The 24763-nt window shown below is 43.9% G+C and overlaps 1 protein-coding gene across 2 annotated transcripts in view; it reads left to right on the plus strand.

The window, feature by feature from the left end:
- Nucleotides 1–1543: 1543 nt before the first annotated feature.
- cdip1 (cell death-inducing p53 target 1) overlaps nt 1544–24763 on the plus strand; it is a 37760-nt gene continuing 14540 nt past the window's right edge. The window contains exons 1-3 of one of the 2 annotated variants that reach the window (XM_080206296.1): nt 1544–1679; nt 20445–20538; nt 23642–23773. In XM_080206296.1, the coding sequence (XP_080062422.1) occupies nt 20454–20538; nt 23642–23773 (217 nt within the window). In that variant the 5' untranslated portion in view covers nt 1544–1679; nt 20445–20453. Of the gene's footprint in view, nt 1680–17400; nt 17432–20444; nt 20539–23641; nt 23774–24763 lie in introns of those variants that run through there. The other variant, XM_080206297.1, reaches the window with a different exon arrangement.

The following is a 24763-nucleotide window of genomic DNA, read 5'->3' on the forward strand; positions in this document are numbered from 1 at the left end:
GCAGGTGTAAGTCAGAAAATTCCACTGAGGAAATGTTTCTGTCTATGGTGTTTTAGCAATTTATTTGTTATCTGCAAGCACTAAGGGCACACAGACTGAGAACTCCCTGAAATTCTTTCTCCTGTCCCTGCAAATAGCGGGAAAATAAAAACGGAAAATGCTGCAAAGACTCAGAGCAGGTCTGGAGCCTCTCTGGCGACAGGAGAAATAAATCTATGGCCTATCAACAGACGGGAAAATATGAACTCACAGATGCTATCTGTACTCCTGAATGTTTGCAGCAGTTTCTGTTTTCATTTCAAGTTTTCCAGCAACTGTTGTGTCTGGCTTCCAGTCACATCAGTTTCAACCACAGGATCGGTCAACCTCCAATCCGTAATTTATTTTTGCAAAAGGCTTAGAACTGTTGCATTTGATTACCTGTTGTCGAGTGAAATCAGTGGATAAATGGCAGAAACACAGATATACCCTATTCCTAAAATCAGTACAAGTTCAGGTGGCAGTGGTTAGCACTGCTGCCTCAAAAGCCAGGGACCCAGGTCTGATTACTGGCTTGGGTCACTGTCTGTGTGGAGTCTGCACATTCTCCCCGTGTCTGCATGGGTTTCTTCCAGGTGCTCCATTTTCCTCCCCCAATACGATAGACGTGCTGGTTAGGTGGATCGGATATGCTAAGTTCTGCCTCAGTGTACCCGAACAGATGCCGGAGGGTGACAACGAGGGGATCTTCACAGTGACTTCACTGTGGTGTTAATGTTGTGACACTAATAAACAAACTGAAAAACTACATAACAGTTCAAATAGATATTACTTTGATTTCAAAGCAGTTCTTTCAATACAGATTGTGGCACTCTTGAAGTGCATCAGTACACTGACAATCTCAGATTATATTTGCAGAAACTGCAATGCTGGAAGTGAAGGAACACAGTTGCACATGGACCATGTCATGCAGGTGGGGATGGGAGGGCGCATGCGCGGACGGCACATCTGCGACTCCAGCAGCTGGGACACCGAGGACAGGAGAGGGGCTCGGTGAGGAAACTTTGACTGTTAATAATCCTAAATTACCTTTATAATTAAAAAAAAGTTTGGGAGTCGGAGCAGCTGTTCCTTTTATCGTGAGGATCAAAATAAAATAAGAGGTGCAGGAACCGTTTGCTGCTGTCTCTCTCTCATACCCGTGCAGGTCTCCGGGAGTGTTTTGCCGGCGGTGTCTTCTGGGACTTGGAGTCCACCGCCCCCGGACGCTGTGTCATTTCCGGCGGCCGGCGGCGGCTGGGGGAACTACACCTCCTAGAGGGGCTTGCGCCGCCGCGCCTGCGCCCTCAGCCGGCCTGCCGTGGCCCCTCACCCCTGGCTCCCCGGCCTCCGCATGAAGCCAGCCCGCCCCGGTTCCCTGCCTCCGCGCCTGCGCACTCAGCCGGCCCGCCGCCGCCGCCTCCTTTTCGTCCCCCCGTCGCCGCGCCTGCGCACTCAGCCGGTCCGCTGCCTCTTCTTCCCCTTGCCGCCGCCGCCGCGCCTGCGCATTCCGTTAGCCCGCGGCCTCTCTCTTTTTCCCTCACTCTCCCTCCTCCGCTGCAGGTTCGATTCCTCAGGCCCCTCCCCGAGGGGGTAGAAAAGAAGCGGCTCTCCCCAGCAGGCGGTAAATAATTCCCCTCTTGTTGGTGTACCCGGCTCCGGTAAGCGACCTCTCTCTCATTCCAGAGGAGAAACGTTACTTGGTTGATCATACATTAGTGTTCACTGTCCTGAGCCCTGTGGTGTTGATGCTTTTTGAGGGAGGGTGAAGATGTTAATCGATGCATCCAGGCACAAATGCAAGTTAAAACCTCCTGAGGCAATTTCTCTCATTGGAATAATTAAGTGTCAGAGTATTGGGTGTAACATAATGTCAGGGCGATGCCACAAAACTGACCATTCGAGGGTGTTTGTAAACAAAATATCTGGCCAGGACTTTTCCACGGAGACCCAGCCCCCCTCAACTTGATACAGCATTTTTATATCCCTGCTCTAGAATTTATTGAAGCAACGGAGGTTGGTAGCCATAATATCTATTTCTAGATTATTTGAGATCTAAGCATAGCAGAGCTTTTTCCTATTGTTTGTCTGTGCACATGTTTCATATCAACATTAATGTGGCTGATTGTTGTTCCACCTGGATTCATTTCAGATGGGGAGTGTGCACCTGAATGTAAAATTTGGATGAACACGTGAAATTGCAATCTGTGTGAATTTGAATTTGCTTAATGTGGGTGTTGCAGTTAGTTTTAAATGTTTGATTCAGAATATTTCAAAGTTTATTATTAAAATTGTATAGCTAACTACCATATTGTACTTTTATCCCTTTTTGCATGATGGTTGTTCTTCTAAGATTCTTGGTAAGTGATTTGCACATGTAATATATTTTGATTTGTGGTATAAAGTTTTTTTTTCAAGCTGGATAGCAGTTATTACTTTAAAGTCGTCAGCTTTAACTTTATTATCCTTGTGATATCTCTGTAACCTCCTCCAGCCCTAAAGCTCACTTTAAAGCTTTGCAAATTCTAACTTCTCGTGCATCCTGTTTTGTTTTATTTTTAATTACTCCACCATTGTGACCATACCTTCAGCTGCCTAGGCCCTAAACTCTGGAATTCCCTTTCCAAACTTCCTTATCACTCCTTGATCTAACAAACTTCTTATAATCTAGTATTGTGACCCCCTGTTCTAATATCTCCTTGTATGCTTCAGTGTCAAATTTATTGTCTTAAGTTTTGCTACATTTAAGTTGCTATATTAACGTATCTTAAAGTTGTAATCTGAAAAGCAAAAAATGCATTTATTTTATCTTTCTATGACCTCAAAGTCACAAAGAGTTTTAAAACCATTGTGTTATGTGTACATGTGTGTAGTTACTCTTCAAAAGTAGCTAATTGGCTGTAAAATAATTTGGCAAGTTCCAAGGTCCACATTTGGTGTTAGTCGAAGGAAACTTTTTTGTGTGCTTCTTGTATCTGTCCCAAATTCAGAGTCATTAAGATTTAAAACATTTAAGCAGTGAATAAAATATTCATCAGTTTATCTGTTGAGTTAAACTTGCTGTTCAGGACTCTCCACTATCTACAAAGCACCATTAAGAATATAACAGAGTAGGGAAGACTTTGTACTGTACGAGAGAAGGATGTCCTTGAGGCAAGGACAGAATCTATATCGTAAAATCCCTACAGAAGCAGGTCATTCGGCCCATCGAGCCTGCACTAACCAGTAACAGAGCATCCCACTCAGACCCTCCCTCTAACCCCACTTATTTACCCCACTAATCTCCCTAACCTGTACACCCTGAGATATTAACGTGCAATTTAGCGTGGCCAGTCAACCTAACCTGCACATTTTGGACTGTGGGAGAAAACCCACGCAGACAGTCACAAGGCTGGAATTGACCTAGGTGCTGTGAAGGAGCAGTACGAACCCCACTGCGTCACCGTAGAGTTGAGAATCAAAAAGGGTACGATGACACCACTGGGCGTACTCTGTTGACCTGCAAGTATTTAGAGAAAGGGGCAAATTTGCAGGGAAAGCCAAGGTATGGCACAAGTACAGAGTGGTTGTGGGACTTCAATTGCTGAACTATCTGTTGAGATAGTGTTAGAGTAAAGGGTAAGGAGTGAGGGGAATTTCAGGAAAACTTCCTTGACCGGTACGTTCTTGGGTCAACTTGGAAAGAGGTATTGCTGGATCTGAAACTGGGGAATGAGCTGAACCAAATCTTTGGGGAGAAATTGGGTAAACGTGATCATTGTGTCATAACCTTTAGACTAATAACGGCAAAGAGCGAGAGACAATCTAAAATCCACAAGTAGATTGGAAGAGGGTTATCTTCAAATGGGGGAAAGTAGAGCTAGCCGGGGTAAAGTGGAACAAAAGATTGGCAGGAGAAACTGTGATAGAAAACTGGATGATTGTTGAGATGATGTTTCAGGTACAGGCTAGGTACGTTACAGCAAGGATCAAGTCCAAGCCAAAACTCCATCGATGACGAGATGAAGAGTGTGATGAAATAAAAAGTGTGTGCGCGATCCATGCCTGGTGAAATCTTCAAGCAAGAAGAATAGGTTGAGAAGAGGAAAATAAGGATGGTAAAACAGAATGAGAATAGAATAAACATAAGAACATAAGAAATAGGAGCAGGAGTAGGCCATCCAGCCCTTCGAGCCTGCCCCGCCATTCAATAAGATCATGGCTGATCTGTCGCTGCTCAGTTCCACTTTCCCGCCCTCTCCCCATAACCCTTAATCCCCTCTCCTATCAAAAACCCATAACCGTGCTGCGTCTGCTCTATCAAGCAATTCCTTTCAAGATGCCTCGCAATTTCCTCCTTAATGGCAGTCAACATAAATTAAAACATTATCGCCCTTCACGTAAACAGTAGGCGTCAGTCCATCTCGAGACAATGGATTGCTCTCGGTGTGTAGGTCACTTCTGGATTGAAAATTCTCTGTTGTGACTGTAGAGGATACGTGCGAGTGTTCATCCCTTCTGCAGATGGCATTGGCTCAAGTTCGACTGATTTTTAAAATTCTGGCAGGCCCTCTTTTCAGCCATCTCGTCATTTATTTCGTCCTCTACTTTTTCTACACACTTCCTCACTGCTTGGCCCCAGGCATTCGAGTCAACAGTAAGGATTTCCCATGCACTCGTCACCTGAGATCTTGCTTGCCAACATCCACGTATCACAGACTTGTGTTCTCGGCACCCTCCTTTACCAGAATGAGGCACGGAAACTTACGCAAGCCAAACAAAGCAGCTGAACAGCTTCTTCCTCTGCTGCATCAGATTAATATTGAACATCTGGTAGGACAGAGTGCCAGGTAAAGAAATACATCATCGTGCAGGGACTTCAAGCATGTTTAGCCTCTTGAGTCAACGGTGATTCCATTGCCTGGGTGACGTGAGCTAAATGGATGGAGGTTGCGTTGTCAAAGATAGCCTCCACCAGCACATTGTGATTGGCACAAGGTCAATGGGTCATCCACATCTGCAATCCACGAATGCCTGCTGATAGCAAGCAATGGCAACACGGTGAAGAATGTGCCAGGGTTGGTGCCATGTCAAGGTGCAGCCCTGCTTCACCCATGGCTGATCTTCAGAGTATTTGAATTTGCTCCATTGTCACTGCTGGAACTGTGCTTGTTCTTGTGGAAAGTAAAAATGACACCCAGGAATCCAGGCGCATAGCCTATTTTCCTGCAGCAGTTTGAAGAGAGAATCTCTGCTAATGAGGTCAATGACCTCAAGGTCTATGACGACGATATAGAATTGGTCTGCAGCGTTCCTGGAACTGCCCAATTGTTATCGTCGACTGTTCATCTGCCAGCTCTAAAGTTGCACTGAGACTAAGATGTCTGACATCAGGGTCTGCAATTTAGTCGGAGCAATGCAAGCAAAGACCTTCCCCAGGATGCTTAGCAAGGATGTACCTCAGTCATTGTGACTGCAAATCCCCCTAATTTTTGTACTGTCCTCGCACCGTGCATTTCTTAAGGCACAGATCGTTCCTTCCGACGTAGAACGTAGAGTATAGAACAGTACAGCGCTGTACAGGCCCTTCAGCCCTCAATGTTGCGCCGAGCTATGTCCGAACCCGAGATCAAGCTATCCCACTCCCTGTCATTCTGGTGTGCTTCATGTGCCTACCCAGTAACTGCTGAAAAGTTCCTAAAGTGTCCGACTCCACTATCAAAGCAGACTGAAAGATCCATGGCGCATAGCAAGGCTCCTCTGCGGGAAGAAGTGCCGTGAGGGTTCTGAAAAATTCCAACCAAATCTTATTTTGTTGGGGTGGGGTGAGCGGGATGGGGTCGGGGGTGGCGGTGGGAGGATTCTAAATATGCACTAAATTCTCACTCACCCTGATGTGTATTCCCAGCATAGTGCTGACTCACTGAGAGACGATAGTTCAAAAAGATGTTGTGGCTTTTGAGTGCAACATCATGTTTTGAGGCTTTACTTGCAAGATAGTCAGTGCCTCATTGATCTCTATCTCACTGTCTAATTCTTTCTGTGGTCAGAAGTCTCACAACACCAGGTTAAAATCCAACAGGTTTATTTGGTACCAAAAGCCACATCTGCAATCCGCAAGTGGCTTTTGCTACCAAATAAACCTGTTGGACTTTAATCTGGTGCTGTGAAACTCCTTACTGTGTTTACCCAGCATCTCCATATCGTAATCTTCCATGACAGGCAAAGTTGTGGTGATGTAAAGATCAGTTGATAGTCCTGGGCAGCAACATCCCAGAATGGAACCCTAGCTCCAAAGATCATAATTCTAACTATTTTAGAAAACACGGATGAACAAAATCACAGCACTACTGATTAGCTTTTAACAACAAAAAATGTGTTAACGTGAAAAGTTTAACTATCTGATACTCCTTCACTCCCATTTATCTTCACAAATGTACACGCAGTTTGAGGATCAAACAGGTTATAAAATATAGCTTTTGTTATAAGGTTTTCAGTAAACACACAATCCCTGTAACCGAACTGTGGTCAGAGAACACCCCACTCTGAAACTAAGTGGAGATGCCACTCAATTGACCTTCTGTGGATTTCTCCCCAAATTCTCTGCAAATGATTGTCACTCATGTTTCCAAGTTCCACTCCCAAAAAGGCACACTTTAAAATATTTCAAACAACGCTTTCCCTCAGCTGTTACCATCATGGATCCACCTCCAGGCTTTCCAGCTCTTCTTTCGGCATTCCTTTGTCTTGAACGCTTTCAAGCTTTCGCACAAACTCTTAGAAAGCCAACCATAATTGTTTCCCAGATGCTTCAACTGTCGCTCCATGGGCTGTAACAAAATACCTCAAAACTTAGAATAACTTTAAATGTTGTTTCCCTTTTCATAGTCAAACTTCTTCTCAGTTCTGTCTGATTTCAATGATCCAATTCTGTTCCAATTCTAGATTCAGTTTTTTCCTTTGACTTCAAACTTTCTCTTTGTTCTCTGGTTTCCATAACTAGCTGTTAGTTCATTTCTGGTGTGCTTTCCGGGAAGTCTGGCATTTAGCAGCTTGCTTGTCCTGCTTCTGCTTAAATAATTTCCTATTCCCATTTGTTATGAATTCAGCTGAAACACAATCACAAGGTCTGTCTCTTAAAATGGCTCGTAACTAGAGATGTCTCCTTGCTTGCACAGAAACACTAAATGAAATTAATCTATATGTTATTTCTAATATCCAACAATACAAACTACCTCTGCTTTTTTGATACTAGAATTATTCCCAAATCTCTTCTGCGCCCTTCCTAAAATGCAATTAGGCATAATAATAATACAATTGAGGCAAAACAAATGTTTTCTAAAGTTTTATCGTAACTTCCTTATTTTTGTATTCTCTGCATTTGTTTTTAAAGCCCAGGATCCCTTGTGCGTTTATTTGTATTGCTCTCCTCGTCTTTCCTACCAAAATGTAACACTCGTCGAGTCCAAGGTACGGAAATTGCGGGGCAAAAGATTGGGTAGGGTTACTGAGACACTTTGAACCAGGAGGTAGTCGCATCCTTCAAGTTAATAAGGAGAACAGGGCTGGTTTGTGAATAGAGACAGGAGGGTCTGACTGAATAGAGAATGGAAGGGAACTCCAGGTGCAGGCTGGAGGAACTTCAACCATTGCTGTTATCCAACAAGTTTGAGATTCTTCTTAGCCATGAGGATGGGAGAGCGTCATGTGTATAAGCCTGAAACTGGAGTATTAAACTTGGAGTCAGTTACGTATGCGTGGGGAGTGAGTCGGCGAACTGATACGACAGATGAGCAATGCTGAATGCTTTTAGAAAAACATCCTAATTCTCAGTGAATCTAGATCCCACTGAGAAATAGAAACTCGATGGGTAAAATGATCCAACTGTGGCTGTCTAAAGATGGGTGGTACAGTGTTGTCTTGCAGCACACTGTGTGGAGTTTGCACATATTCCTGTGTCTGCATGCGTTTCCTCTGGGTGCTCCTGTTTCCTCCCACAGTCCAATGTTTAGGTTAGGTGAATTATTCATGGTGAATGCTCGGGGGGATGTGGAACGGGTGCGGATTTGATGGGCCGGATGGCCGCCTTCTGCACTATCGGGATACGATGCTTGTACGCATCGAAATAAGCTTGAAATGTAATAAGGCTGAGGATTGGGAGAGTTGTAGAAACCCAGGAAAGAATCATCAAAATTGATGAAGGAAAAATTGGAATGAGTAAGCTACCAAAAATTATAAAAACACATTTTAACATCTTCTACAACTATGCGTAAAGGAATGCCCCTTACTGGCTAAGAGGAGAGAAATAATCATGAGAATAAGGAAATAGTGTTGGTCTTCAAATCAAGAGCCCAAGCACATGTGTTAAAATTGTTGTAAAGCAATTTGTTTTGAAGGCTCTTTCGTTATCTTTGTTTAAAGGCTTTTCAGTTTTCAGTCATTAGTATAAAACTTGCGTAACTTTGTGTATGTCCTGCTTGCTTTTTTTTAATAAATAAATCCAGTTCGTTAACTTGGAATCAGAGCCCAACTTAAGTGCTGTGCATTGTTATCATTTTCTGCAGCGAATGGAGGAGGAATATAATACAAAACATCTTTTTTAATCCCAAAAGATGGGGGTAGAATACCACGAAATAGAAGATTCTAGACCACTAAGACCGTAAGACGTAGGCCATCGAGTCAGCTCTGCCATTCGGTGAGAATGTGACAGACCTGATATGATGATCCTCTTCACTTTCCTACCTTACTCTGAGATTATGTTCTGGCCTTCATAGCAAGGGGGATAGAATATAAAAGCAGGGAGGTCTTGCTGCAACCGTACAGGGTACTGGTGAAGCCGCAGCTGGAGTACTGTGTGCAGTTTTGGTCGCCGCACTTGCGCAAAGATATTTTGGCCTTGGAGGGAGTGCAGAGGAGGTTCACTCGGCGGATACCGGAGTTGAGGGGGTTGAGCTATGAAGAGAGGCTGAATAGACTGGGTCTGTACTCGTTAGAGTTTAGAAGGATGAGGGGGGGATCTTACTGAGACGTATAAGATGATGAAAGGGATGGATAGGGTAGAGGTGGAGAGGTTCTTCCCGCTCAAAAGACAGCAGGACTAGAGGGCACAGCCTCAAGATAACGGGGTTGGGGGGGGGCGGGGGTGGCAGTTTAGAACAGAGTTGAGGAGGAACTTGTTCACTCAAAGGGTGGTGAATCTCTGGAATTCTCTGCCCGTTGAAGCGGTGGAGGCTACCTCGCTAAATATATTTAAGTCACGGGTAGATAGGTTTCTGACAGACAGGGGAATTAAGGGTCATGGGGAGAAAGCGGGAAAGTGGAACTGAGCCACTTGAGATCAGCCATGATCTGATTGAATGGCAGGGCAGTCTCGAAGGGCTCGATGGCCTACTCCTGCTCCTATTTCTTATGTTCTTATGTTTTTCCTTACGACTCTTGATTCCCTTAGTGATAAAAAAAATTTATCAACTCAGCCTTGAACACAGTTCATGACCCAGCCTCTCCAGGCCTCTGCTATAAAAAAAATTTCACAGGTTCACTGCCCTCAGAAGAAATTCCTCCTTATCTCCATTTTAAATGGGCCATCCCTTACTCTGAGATTATGTTCTGGCCTTCGACTCTCCCATGAAGGGATAAACAACCTCTCAGCATCTGAATCTATTTATGGGAAGGGAGGTTACACAAAACTATTCACTCAGGTTCCATCACACAGGCTGAAATACCTTTATCAAATACTGCAATTGATACCACCGCAATGGAAAAGTTCAAGCCCAAGCATTAATCTGATAACAGAATGAAATGTCACTATTTTCCATTTCCAAAACTGAGCTGTGTTTGATGTGGAGTTGCCAGTGTTGGACTGGGGTAAGCTCAGTCAGTAGTCTCAACACCAGGTTAAAATTTGAGACCCCACTTGGAGGACTGTGTACTGTTCTGGTCGCCTCACTACAGGAAGGCTGTGGAGGCTTTTGAAAGGGTGCAGAGGAGATTTACAAGGTTGTTGCCTGGATTGGGTGGCATGCCTCACGAGGATAGGTTGAGGGAGCTCGGTCTTTTGTCCCTGGAGAGACGAAGGACGAGAGGTGACCTGATACAGGTTTATAAAATGTTGAGAGGTATAGATCGGGTGGATTCCCAGAGGCTATTTCCTGGGCCTGAAATGGTCGCTACGAGAGGACGCAGGTTTAACACGCTGGGGAGTAGGTACAGAGGAGACGTCGGGGGTAAGTTTTTCACGCGGAGGGTGGTGGGTGAGTAGAATCGGCTGCCGTCGGTGGTGGTGGAGGCGAACTCGCTGGGGCCTTGTAAGAGACTTCTGGATGAGTACGTGGGACTTAATGGGATTGAGGGTTATAGATAGGCCTGGTCGGTAGGAATACGATGGGCACAACTTGTGAGCTGAAGGGCCTGTTTGTGCTGTAGTGTTGTATGTTTAACCTAGTGTGTGAGACTACTTAGTTCGCCTACCCCAACGCCAGCAACTCCACATCATGGCTACCACCGACACCTCAAACTGCTGGCTCAAATTCCAGAGGATCTCCAAACCTGTAAGACTGAACTTGGTGAAATGAGTTTGGCAACCATGTGTGTTCGTGAAACAGTGTTCTTTTCAGGTAATGGTAGAAAATCTTGTTCTTGTGAATTCATTTGGGTCGTTTTTGTTGTGTTTTCAAGAAAAGTGTGTATTCGATGGAAATTGAGGTAAATTTGACATGTGAGGCGATTACCTTTTTTTTTCTTGATGGCCTTTATTGAGGGGGAAAACGGGGAGGAAGTGGGGAAAATGCAGCCGTCCCTCTAGTTTTTGGAAGACTTGTACCACTGTGCTACGTTTGTACAAAAGGACATGAATTGCCATTCATGCTTTGGAATGAAAAGGTCGACATTTCATTCTGCCGGACTATCATCTTCACGTACAGCTCTCAAATCGGTTCAAGAAAACGAAGAACAAAAACAGCCCGGGAAACAGGCCCTTCGGCCCGACGAGCCCGTGCTGCCATTTTAACATTACCCCCTCCACCCATGACCCTTATCTATTGTTTTATGGCAGTCCACATTGAGGGAAACTAATTTGGGGACAATTTATTCTTCCCAATCAGCCTAATAGCACATCTTTGGGGTGTGGGAGGAAACCGGAGCGCCCGGAGAAAACCCACGCAAGCACGGGGAGAATGCGCAAACTCCCACAGACACCGGCCCGAATCCACGTGTCTGCACAGCAAACAGTGATAGTCACTGAGCTGTCGTGTTGCCCAGCATCTGGTCCAGTTTAAGCACGCAATAACGACGTGAAGCACTAGGCCACTCGAACATTCAAGAGCAGCCCAAGTACGACCCATCGCGTGTGTGCCCCTCGTCGGACAACAAGGCGGACCGACTTAAAACCTGTGAATTAAAAGAGAAAAACGTTATTATCGTACCACATCCTTTTACATTACCAGGGACGTCCCAATGCTAATGAATCTTATTTAAAACAATCTCCTACATCCTCCCATCTCCAACCCACTCATGTGCCTGCCTAAGTTGCTCATAAACAACTCCAGCGTGCGTGCCTGCCTCCACCACCTTACTTGGTAGAGCATTCCATACCCCCACTACCCTCTGTGTGGAAAAACCTCCCTCTAATATGAGTTATACCTCTTCCCCCCCCTCACTCTAAGCCCATGGCCCCTCGTACTGTGTGTCTCTAACATAGGAAATAACTTACCTCTGTTTACTCTATCTAGACCCTTCATAATCTTATAGATCCCCCCTCAGTCGCCGTCTTTCGAGGGGAAAAGAGCCCCAATTTGCTCAATCTTTCCTCGTAACCCAGTCTTTCCATACCAGGCAACGTCGTGGTCAAATTTTTTTTTTAAACCAGTGACACAATGAAAAGTTTGTTGTTTTAAATTCCCAGGCTGTTTAATAAAGGCTGATGTAGACATCTTTCCACCAAAACTCCCAATTTTGCCCTCTGATCCATTACCTTTAAAAGACTGCAATGTAGATGTATTACAGCACATCGCCACAAGAGCCTCTTACTCCATTCGGGGTCTTGGACTCACTGGAAGCAACTGAGTACCTGACGTAATCACGGGTGCGCAACGCGGCAAATGTTCACCCGAGCCAACACCTCGTAGATGGACGCCTGTACATAAGAGTACACAGTTGAATTGGATGGCTTTAAAACAGGGTTTATTGTGTATTTATACCATCAGAACAGATTAATAACATTTACCAACTGAGTTTCACAAGGCTCATGAGGATTCCAAACCACCTGTTGTCATACAGTCACTAAAACCTACCCACCTTAAGAAAAAGCACTGAATACCTCGTGCTGAAAACTTCCTTCGCTACAGCTGAAAACCAACAAATTAAGGTTGTGATTTCTGTCAAGAAAACAGGGAAAATGAAAATATTGATCCAATTGTACACATTTTACTCTTGGCACACAATCTGCATTTGTTTGATTCTTGACAATATAAACGAGATATCTGGATGTTGCTGATATTAATCATAGATATTAGTGCTATGTTTACAGTTTCTAGAAATGTTACAGAAGTCATGCTATAAATAGAACTGTGACACGCACAGCGTTTTAATCCTGAATGTATTGGAAAACCCAGAATCCTGAAAGATCAATGTGAGAACGTAGTTTGTCGCTCAAGGTAACCAGATATACAAGACCACAAAAAAGCGAATGTATCGATTAATTGAGCACTTGAATTGCATTGAGAATCAACAAGTCAGTATGGAGGTTTCCTGCAATGAATAGTTAAAAAGCTCTATTCATTTTGTATCCCAATTGACACAGTTTACTTCGCAGTATTGCAATGCTGAAGTGCCGATTTATAATATGGAAGCAAAAGGATTAGTTCCTTTCTGAAGGCACTGGCTGAGTAACTAAAGCTTCATCACTGACATCAGGAATAAACTGAACATTAATACCATGTACTTAAGACAGTTATACTAAACGGCACTGATTATATTAAAGATGATTTGCATGGGGATATGGATACTAAGCAGGTTACAGAACCATAGAACATTACAGCACACAAAGAGGCCTTTTGGCCCTTCTTGTCTGTGCCGAACCATTTTTCTGCCTAGTCCCACTCACCTGCACCGAGACCATATCCCTCCACACCCGTCTCATCCACGTATCTGTCCATGTTTTTCTTAAATGTTAAAAGTGAGCTCACACTTAGCACTTCATCTGGCAGCTCATTCCACACTCCCACCACTCTGTGTGAAGAAACCCCCCACCCCGCCCCACCAACTAATATTCCCTTTAAACTCTTCCCCCTTCACCCTTAACCCGTGTCCTAGTTTTTTTTTCTCCCCTATCCTCAGTGGAAGAAGCTTGCTTGCATTCATTCTATCTCTTGCCATCATAATTTTGGACATCCCCATCAAATCTCCCCTCATTCTTCTACGCACCAGGGAATGAAGCTCTTAGCTATTCAACCTTTCTCTGTAACTCAGTTGCTCAAGTCCCAGCAACATCCTTGTAAACCTTTTCTGCACTCTTTCAACCTTGTTCACGTACTTCTTGTAATTCGGTGACCAAAACTGCACACAGTACTCTAAATTGAGCCTCAACGATGTCTTTTTGACCTCACTATAACATTCCAACTCTTGTACTCAATACTTTGATTTATAAAGGCCAGTGTACTAAAAGCACTCTTTACGACCCTATCGACCACCTTTAGGGAATTATGTATCTGTATTCCCAGATCCCTCTGTGCTACTGCAGTCTTCAGCGTCCTACCATTTACCTTATACGTTCCGCCTTGGTTTGTCCTTCAGAAGAAGGAAGAAGTTTTAGCATGAAGGCTGCCGGGTGAAAGAGGTAGCCTTCGTAGAGACTTCTAAATGTTAGATTTAGGAAGCAATGTGAGGGCAGCAGTCTGATGGAGGAGGGCGTTGCGCAATACCCTGGGGGAGCAGGAGGTGATGGCTCGTATGTAGGTTTGGAAGGCGTTCTGCAGGTTAGGTAGAATAAGATGTCAAATTGGCTAATTTTAATTTGGTCTGCTTTAGTAGCACCTTGATGATGGAGCTGGTGTGTACCCTGAAAGTTGTGACGTTTGTATTAATGTCGATTTTTGTGTCGGGCCTTCTAGAGCAACTTGTAGACTGATCAGTGCCATTTGGAGCAAATATGAGCGAAAGGCGTCCGATCAGGTTCGAGGGCACAGCAACCTTAGGCAAAAAAAAAGCTATGCAGCATTGGACAGAGGCAACAAGGCCATTTTGTAGTCATTTTGAGATTGTTTCCAGTATGTCATTTAGTGTTTCAATCCTTTGGAAACACTTTCCAGCATGAGTCAGGAATAGTTAAGTGACGGTCTTGGGAATGCTGCTGCTGCTCAGAAAATTTTTACAAAATCACTTTTTAGAAATGAAATTCAAGGGTTTAAAATGTGAGGCCGGAGAAACACTGATGGAATTGAGCTCAGTGTTCCACCTTCAACTGCTGCAGGGTAACTGAAACTACAAGCAACATCAGGCATGGAACAGAAAGAATTAAGTTTTAACACCCTGAATCGAAGAACAAAACCAGCATAAGTTCCTCTTGGCTTGCGTTTGGACAACTATCAAGCTTGCATGATGACTTGCAGAATGAGTAGGAAGTGAGCGTTCAGTTTTATGGCTGGCCGTGCTTCATTTGAGCATTTTTAAGAAATTTACCTGTTGGTAAAATAACCAACAATTTCATCACACTCTTAAATTATTTTCCTGTCTTTTTGAAGAGAATCATTGAATGTCTTTAATGTTGATGACAGCTTTATTTGGTAGTAGATGCCACAGAGAGCACACAACTCCAAAGAGGAAGTCATAATGCCAGGTTTTAAACCTGCCAAAGATTGCCTGCCTCTTCCGCTTGATAGAAACACTGCAGGCAATTTGAAGTTTAAGCCCTTCTTCAAGACACCAAAGGCTTTGAAGCGTTGTTCCAAGGAACACCTGCGCGTCATTATGGTGTTCAGATAAAGTCTGAATCGCAAGGGGACTCTTTCAGAAGCTTCCCTCTCTATACCATCCCCACTTGAAGGGAGTATTGTGCTGGAAAAGTTACCTCCTTCAAGATGGTCTTCCTTGTAGATAATGCCCAGGTCATCCTATCAATCTCCAGTAACTTAGCTGAAAATGTGAAGGTAATTTTCTTGCCACCCAACATTGCTCAATCCATGCAGTAGGGGACAATAGCAGGCTGACAGTCTTTGTTCCAGCTCATCAAGGCAAGAAGTTTCAAAACACCAGGTTAAAGTCCAGTGGGTTTATTTGGAACCACGAGTTTTTGGAGCGCTGTTCCTTCATGGGGTGAGTGACTCACCTGATCAAGGGGCAGCTCTCCGAAAAGCTCACGATTCCAAATAAACCTGTTCAACTTTAACCTGGTGTTTTGAGACTTGCTGTGCCCACTCCAGTCGGATGCGGGCATCTCCACATCGTGGCTATCGAGCAAAAGATGGTGAGAACGTGCCAACTGTCGTGGAATTTTAGCATGCCGACGACATTCTCTCGGGTTTCGACAGTATCGCTGATCTGCGGAATAAAGTTAGATTGTGTCTGAATTGTACGGTGGAAAGCGTGAGTGTCAGTGATAACAGAGAAGTTCTCGATGCTGCTGCCGAAGTTCAGTGTGAAATCATCACCCTGGCAAGGGAAGTTGGCTTTGAAGTGGAGGAAACTGACACGGAATTGCTAGAGTCCCACGAAGAGGAGTTGTCCAGTGAAGATTGAATACAGGTGTAGAGTCAACACCGAAGAGGAAGATCATACTGAAACACCATCCCCTTGAGTATCATCAACTGTCAAGAGCTTTCCATCTCATTGGCGAGGCAGATGATCCCAACAGAGCACAGTGCCAGACGAAACGGGCTGATCAATGATAACATCAACTGCTACAAGGCGATCTACCAAGTTTTTATAAAAGATGTTTCAAGTAACAAAATCTCCAGTCATAATGTTTGGATTACTTCAAATGCTGAACCAAACAAGTAGATGAGGAGGCTGCAAGAATGATCATCGTGCATGGAACATATCGAATGGTGTAGAAAGGTTAGGGATAAAGACAATGGGATACTGTTAGGGCAGGAGAAGGCTTTATCTAGTGGATGTTCTTCACCCGTGTTCTTGATTTAAATGGAACAATGGGGAGAGACTTAAACCATTTGGGAAGGGAAAATCCACAATGCAAGAAAGTCGCAAGATATATGGGGTTAGGGACAGTAACCCAGGTTGGGCTTCTGAATGTCAATCAAGTTTAAAGTTTACTTTGTTGCAAGGCTTTAACACTGCAATGAAGTTACTGTGACAATCTCCTAGTTGTCACACTCCGGCATCTGTTTGGGTGCACTGAGGGAGAATTTAACATGGCCAGTGCACCGAACCAGCACATGTTCCAGGCTATAGGAGGAAATTAGAGCACCCACAGGAAATCCACACAGACACGGGGAGAATATGCAGATAGTGACCCAAACCAGGAATTGAACCCAGGTCGCTGGCACTCTGAGGCAGCAGTGCTAGCCACTGCACGTACTTCAAGAACTAGAAACAGTTGATTGGAAGCAGAAATTTGGTTCGAAGGCATTGCTGCAATGGCCAACGGAGAGACCTGGCAACAACATGTGTGATTTTTAACTCATCCAAAACCCAGCCATTTGCAAAGTTAGCAACTAATCCCATGATTGAGAGCTAAATATTCCAGGCTTTGGAGTCTTTGGGAAGAATGGAGATGTTAGGAAAAGAACAGATGGAACTATTTCTGAGACATGATCACTGAAATGAAAAGGTATTTCGGTAAGCATAATTGGTTGGTACGATCAGTGAGTGGAATTAAGGGATAGAGAAGGATACGAGTCTCTAAGAGCTGCCAGCTGACCTTAGGAACATACTGATGACATGACAGAATATTTAATTATAGAGATTGTGTCAAAACCAAAATGGTTCTATTTTCTAAAGCTGGAAGAAACAGAGCAAATTGTATCGTAGGTTTATAGAATGCAATTGGAATATCCTTTTAGAACAAAGGAACCTAGTTTACATTGAACTTAATGAGTAACAAATTATAATTTTGTAGTAAAGGAACATTTTGAAAATGGCAGCCACAGTAGCATTACATTTGATAATCAATTTAATACCATAAATAAAGTAGGCCATTCAGCCCATGGAGTCTGCTCCACTATTTGATCATGGCTTCAAAGTTTTTGAACCCCATTCTCCTGCCTTTTCCCTATCACGTTTGACCCCCTTGCCAATCGAGAAGGAGCATATTTAAGACAGAAATAGATAGAATGACCTGGCGTCCGAAGCCGCCTGTGGCAATGAGTTCCATAGATGGATCACCCTCCAGCTGAAGAAGTCTTCGCTATGAATGGAAACATCTTCTCCACTCTTCTATATTTGAGAAGAAAAGGAAGTCAAAAATCGATGTTTTAAAATTAAGGTAAACTTTTAAGATGGGAGACTGTTAACAGACAAACCGCAAACTTTGGGAAGCATTCTAAACAGTATTTGTACGTTACGTTTAACTTATTTTTCTATGACATCTTTAATGTCAAACACCCCTATCTGTTTGCAAAGATGTCATATAACAAATCATGACATTGGGCTACAAAAGATGATATTGGGGCTGATGGTCAAACAAGTACTGTTATTTTTAAGAAGCAACTTAAAGAAAGGAAGAAAGTGAGTAAGAAGAGAGATTAGGGAAGGAAGTCCAGAACTTAAAATCATTGCAACTGAAGGCAAAGGCACCAGTGGTGGAATGATTAAAATCAGGGTGCTTGCGAGGCTTGAATTAGAGAAGTTTAGATCATTTGGAGGGTTGCAGTGCTGGAGAAGACTGTAGAAATAAGGAGGAGGTAGATCATTGTGGACGTTGAAAAGGAGGGTTAGAATTTTAAAATCTAGGCCTGGCTTACAGAAGAGCCAGTGTCTGTCAGTCAGTCAGCGTGAGTAATGAGGCAGTGAGATTTGATGTGAGTAAGAGTATGGACAGCAGAGTCCTGAGTGACTTTAAGTATATGGGAGATAGAAAATGGGAGGCCAGCCAGAAGTGTGTTCGAGCAATTGAATCTGAGGTAGCAGAAGCGTGGTTGAGTTTCAACAGCAGATCTAAGGCAGGGTTGAAGATGGGCAATATTATGGAGGTGGTTCTCGTGATTGATAGCATGGATATATGGATGACAGTTCAACTCAGTTAAATACAACATTGAGGCTGCAGACAGTGTCGTTCCACACACGCGATAATGGCTTTACTCCAAATATTCAGTTGAAGGAAACATCTGCTCATTCATCATGATGAGGGGCAAGTGTAAAGACAGTGGCGGGGTTGACAGATATGGTGAGGTAGAGCTATGCGAAGACTGGAATCTGAGGTGTTTTTGGGTGATCTCATTGAACAAAGAAAAACACAGCACAGGAAACAGGCCCTGCAGCCCTCCAAGCCTGCGCCACCCATTTTACCATTCAGTGAGTTCCTCATTCCAATTCTCTTTCTTCCTATGACTTGTGTCTACAATCCATTGGGAGGCAGCGTATAGAGGGGCAAGGGTAAAATATGGACCTTGGGGGACGACATTAACCATGCAATGATGTGAAGACAGCCCAGTGACGATGATTCTCTGGTCGCAAGTACTTTGATACAAATGCAACCCCAGCCAGCTGGACCAGGGCAGAATGGCATTGGCAGAGGATGGTATACATCAATGCAAAATCAGCACCCTAAAAAGGCTAAAGCTTCGCATATGTAATGAAGTGTAAATGGGGTTTTCAACAAGGAGGCAATTAAATTCAGGAAACCAAATGTCAGAGGACAAAACGTAAATCTTTCATTTAACTTCTCCCATCGATCACTGGTTTTTATCAGTAAAAAACATAAGTTATACATTTTCTTTATCAGATTTGCTGCCCTTCATTAGTTTAAGATGAATTTCGTTTAGTATACACACATCAATACAAATCAAATACGTCAGCCAAATGTATTTATCTGCCAGCATGATGATATTGCATTCATAGAATCCCTACGGTGCCCAAGGAGGCCATTTGGCCCATTGAATCTGCATCTATCACAATCCCACCCAGGTCCTATAACTATAACCCCATGCATTTTTACCTCAGCTAGTCCCCCTGATGCTCAGGGGCAATTTTACATGGCTAATCCACCTAACCCCCACATCTTTGGACTGTGGGAGGAAGCCGGGGTACCCGGAGGAAACCCACCAACGGGGAGAATGTGCAAACTCCGCACAGACGGTGACCCAAGTCTGGGATCGAACGCGAGCCCCTGGTGCTGAGAGGCAGCGGTGCTAGCTATTGGTGGCACAGTGGTTAACACTGGTGCCTCTGTCTGTAAAACCCAAACGTTAACCCCCTTCTTGGCTAAAGCTTCTTTCCCTGTTGCTTGGATGCAGTAAATGCTACGTAGGGGTCAAGTGGAGGTTTCCACTGGCTGATTGCCAAACTGAACAGATGTGAGTTCCTGCATCAAGGGTCATTTCTGTTGTGTCTGGGCAGTGACTGAATCCATTCGTTATTATTGCAAATATGTTCCCTCTTAAGTATCTTCCAGATGAGTTCTGCTAGCTCATGGTTCCCAGGCCTTTGGCTCCAAACTTTTCACCTGTTCCATCATGCCTTGCAGTAATTTGCATTGGCCAACATGTATAATCACAGTAAAATACTTGAAATACATTTAGAACAGCAGCTTATATGTTTTAAAATCATTGGTTACTTGTTTATTTCACTTATTGCATCTATATGTAAGTATCATTTAACTCATTCCTGTTAGCTCTGCCAGTGCCTGTATGCTGTCTAAAACCCAAGAGAAATGTAAGGTAATTGCTGTCCTTAATGCACCACGCAACTATATTAAACTGAGAAAGACCTATAAAAATAAACAGGAAATATGGGGAGGAAAGCACCGATGGCAAACATTTTCCGAGTTAAATCATGGGGTGTATGATATTTGTAACGAGTACAAGTGAGACTCCTTTTTCAACGTGAAAGTGACAGTTGATAGATTTAACTTTGTCTCCGTGACGAAAACAGATGCAGACCACAGTGCTAAGGTATGGGTCAAGGGCAAGAACTCGGCGCTTAGCGGCAGGGACAGCAGCGCGAGCGGCAGGATAATGTAAATGTAATAACGTCAAGGGAAATAATGGACCTAATCGGAAGAGCCTGATTGCCTCATCAGGGTGTTAAATAGAGAAGGAAATTGCAGGTGCCTCAGCCGTCGTTCCCCTCAACGTCCTGTTGCAGCTGAAGACTGCCGGCGGCACACTGGTTAGTACTGCTGCCTCACGGCGCCAAGGACCCAGGTTCAATTCCCATCCTCGGTGAGCCTCTGTGACGAGTCTTATACCAGGGGGCATAGATTTGGAAATCTCTACAGAACGAATTGAAAGTTGAGAAGAATTTGATTTCCTGGTTAACTTGTTTGTTTTTATCAACAGCGGTGAACCATGTCAGAAGAACCACCACCTCCGTACCCTGGGGGGCCTTCTGCTCCGTTGCTTGAAGAGAAAGGAGGACAGCCACCATCAACAGGTAGAAACAACATCTTGGCTGAAATATTTTAAGGACAATCTGGTGAAATTAAATGCTCGGAGACTAGATCTACCTACATATTGAAGGCTTCAGAAACTTAAATTATTTTGTGATATAAATTATTAATGCTCTGAACAGAATCATAGAATCCTTACAGTGCAGCAGAGGCCATTTGGTCCATCAAGTCTGCACCAACTGTCTGACCGAGAATCCTACCCAGGCCCTCCTATCCCCATACGTTTACCATGGGCAATCCATCTAACCTACACATCCTGTAACACTGGCCGTGCAAAATTGCTCCTTGATCAACTTAACCTGCACATCTTTGGACTGAGAGGGGAAACTGGTGCAACCCAGAGGAAACCCACACAAACGTGGGAGAATGGTCACCCCAACTCCATGGGAGAATGGACTTTGCACAAAGGCAGGAATTGAGCCGGGCTCCCTGGTACTGAGGCAGCAGTGCTTGCCACTGTGCTGCCCATAACCGTTGTGCCACCATTCTGCCCGTACTTTGTTTACAATATTTTTATTCACAAAGTACAGCAATTAGAGTGCTAAAGTGAGTAATTAGACCTCGAGTACAGTTTAAAAAGTGTTACGGAAATGATTTTATTCTATGTCGGTGGCATGTTTGAAGGTGGCTGGGTACCGTCAGAAACTTCAGACAATACAAGACTCGCAAAGCTGGTTTCTCGGTTTAAAGACGTAACCTTTATTTTAACTAGCGGCCACCAGGAAAAAATCCTCGAAAGGTCAGGGCAGCTCCCAAGATGGAGCAGCTAGACCTTGCCAATAAATTCTGATGTTTGCAATTCAAAACAGATCAATTGTAGATTTTCTTATCAATTATTCCTGTCTTTAATTAGCTTTAAATCAATCACCTCCATTATACATAAATCGACAATGATACCTGTGATTCGGCCAATTTTAATTTAAAATTTAACAAATTTTAGCCAGTTTCATCATACCATCTAGCGAAATGGCATTTCATTTGTCCTTAGAATCTAGATGCTTCCTCCCCTGTTTTGGCTGAAGCATCTTCCTTTGCCTAATAACTTCAGATGCCAGCCCCTAAGTTCAAAGTGAACATTCCAGAAGTTCCCCCACAGGTCACTGCAAAATCAGATTAACACACGATTCCACGTCTGGGCATGCACCCATCTCGTCTGGATAGTGAATAAGCCCTGTTTGTGAAGTTTCAGTGTTCCAAATGTTTTCACTGTTATAACTCTGATAACTGGCATATTTCCAAGATTTCAGTGTTTTTTTTAGAATATGCCTTTATCCTAATGCCTTTTACCATGAATGCTTTGCAGCAATCTGCCTTTGGCTAAAGTGAACAATGATTATTCAAAATATATTAATACATTCAAAATATCAGATTGTGTTTTGTTTTTTAAGTCATCACTTTTTAAAATCTCTTATTGCATTTCATGTGTGTAAACTGCTTTCTTGTTAGCTTAAGTCCATTTTAAAGTCATTTAACTGAATGTTGGTTGTCCTGCCAGTGACTTAATGTCTGATGGTTTAAAAGTCTTTCCTCACCTAACCTAACCTAGGGCAGCATGGTGGCACAGTGGTGAACATTGATGCCTCACAGTACCAGGGATCTGGGTTTGATTCTGACTACTTGCTATTGTCTGTGTGGAGTTTGCATTCTATCCTCCTCCTGTCTGTGCGGGTTTCCTCCGGTTGCTCTGTTTTGTCCTGTGGTCCAAAGATGTTCAGGTTAGGTTGATTGGCCGTGCTAAATTGACCCTAGTGTCAGGGGGATGAGAAGGGTAAATGCATGGGGTTGCGGGAGTTGGGCTTGGATGGGATTGTTGACAGTACAGACTTGATGGGCCTAATGACCTCCCTTCTGTACTGTAGTGATTCTATGATTCTAAACTTCATCTGCCATTTCTGTGCCAAGTCTCCAATCTATCCATATCTTGTTGTATCTTCTGACAATCCCTGGCGCCATCAACAACTCCGCCAATCTTTCACAGGGATTCGACGGTTAGGATTTACACTGTGGAATTTTAAGTTCGTTCTTATGATTTTAAAGCATGCTGAATAACGATCCATGTAGAATTTTAAATCTGTTAAAAGTCTTGCTCCTAGTGTACCTTTTTCTTGTCTGTCATAACACTGGCTCAGTGTAGAACACAGTAAAAAGTCTGACAACACCAGGTTTTAGTCCAACCGATTTATTTGATAATACTCACAAGCTTTCGAGGGGACTGCCTCTTCGTCAGGTGAATGGAGAGTTCTGGCCTCAGACAGAGCATTAATCAGTAATCTCTAAACGGTCTGTGCTTTATATGCTCTGTCTGAGGCCAGAACTCTCCATTCACCTGACGAAGAGGCAGTCCCCTCGAAAGCTTGTGAGTATTATCAAATAAATCGGTTGGACTAAAACCTGGTGTTGTCAGACTTTTTACTGTGTCTACGCCAGTCCAACGCCGGCATTCCCACATCAATGTAGAACAACATTTAAATCAGAAGGAAAATAAAAAAAATGAAAAGCGAAGCGGTTCTCGGGAGCTACCGGTGGGAAACAATTAAACACCCAGGCGCCGTAGATCCTCAACAACTTCACAATTTAAGAAAAAATTCTTTGAATGTATTTCAGGAAATGTTTGCTCTGCTAATGAAAACGCTTATAAATTTGAGATCTTAAAGAGAAAAAGATCCAAAATATTTTACGTTCTTGGTCCGTTTTAATTGATTTTGATGTCTTATTCTTTCCTTCATTTCAATAATTCGACCCAGAATTGTAATTGTTAGATGAGTGTAGATTCTATAGTTGGAATGTGTGCATCAGTACGAGGTGAATGAGTGGAGGGGGTTACCGTTAGTTTTCCAAAGCATGTACCTCAAGGCAAGAGTCACCTTCTCAAAAGATGTGAGCAGTTGGGATTTGCTCACTAGTACAAGATTCGTGGCTGAGTGTTTTATTTGAGGATTGTTAAATGAGACAGAAGCAAACAGCAGTTAGAATTCTCAGCTGTATTTCATCTTGATAAACAAGTGATTAAGTCACAGCTTATGGTGTTTTTTTTTATCAGTTGTGCTTTTGTTACCAAGTCAAAAATATTTCTCCATGTTTCTTCAGTGTATCCGCCACCTACTACCGCTCAACCTCAAGGATATTCCGTCCCACCAGATGGCGGACCACCTCCTTATGAGCCAGGATTTGTACCTCTCCACACGCCGGCAGAAGGTGGTATGCCCATGCCACCACATGGTAATTAAAGTTCAAAAACCTTGGTGTGAGCGCTGAATTTGTGGATATAACTGATTGCTGTGGTAAAGGTTGCTTCAGAAGGTTAGGGGGCACGGAGTCGGGGGTAAGGTGTTTAGTGTGGATGGAGGATTGGTTGTCGAATAGGAAGCAGAGAGTCGGTATCGATGGGTGCTATTCGGATTGGCGGTTGGTGACTATTGTAGTGCCGCAGGGATCGGTGCTGGAGCCTCAACTATTGACCGTTTATATTGATGATCTGGAGGAGGGGGCTGAGTGTAGGGTGTCGAAATTTGCTGATGACACAAAGATAAGTGGAAAAGCAAATTGTGCGGAGGGCGTGGAAAGTCTGCAGAGGGATCTGGATAGGCTGAGCGAGTGGGCGAGGACCTGGTAGATGGAGTACAATGATAGCAAGTGTGAGGTTATCCACTTTGGCAGGAATGAGTTGCAAAAACCCAGTCTGCAGGTGCAGCAGGCGATCAAGAAGGCGAACGGGACGCTGGCCTTCATCGCGAGGGGGATAGAATATAAAAGCAGGGAGGTCTTGCTGCAACTGTACAGGGCACTGGTGAGGCCGCAGCTGGAGTACTGTGTGCAGTTTTGGTCGCTGCACTTGCACAAGGGTATTTTGGCCTTGGAGGAAGTACAGAGGAGGGTGACTAGGCTGATACTGGAGATAAGAACATAAGAAATAGGAGCAGGAGTAGGCCATCTAGCCCTTCGAGCCTGCCCCGCCATTCAGTAAGATCATGGCTGATCTGTCTTGGCTCAGTTCCACACTCCCGCCCTCTCCCCGTAACCCTTAATCCCCTCTCTTATCAAAAACCCATCGACCCGCGTCTTAAAAATATTTAGCGAGGCAGCCTCCACCACTTCAACGGGCAGAGAATTCCAGAGATTCACCACCCTTTGAGTGAAGAAGTTCCTCCTCAACTCCGTACATAGATCCCTGAAGGTTGGGAATCAAGTAGATAAGGTTGTTAAGAAGGC

Source organism: Carcharhinus amblyrhynchos, chromosome 18 (genome assembly GCF_965287045.1).
Source record: "Carcharhinus amblyrhynchos chromosome 18, sCarAmb.v2.hapA, whole genome shotgun sequence".
Taxonomy (NCBI): Eukaryota; Metazoa; Chordata; class Chondrichthyes; order Carcharhiniformes; family Carcharhinidae; genus Carcharhinus; species Carcharhinus amblyrhynchos.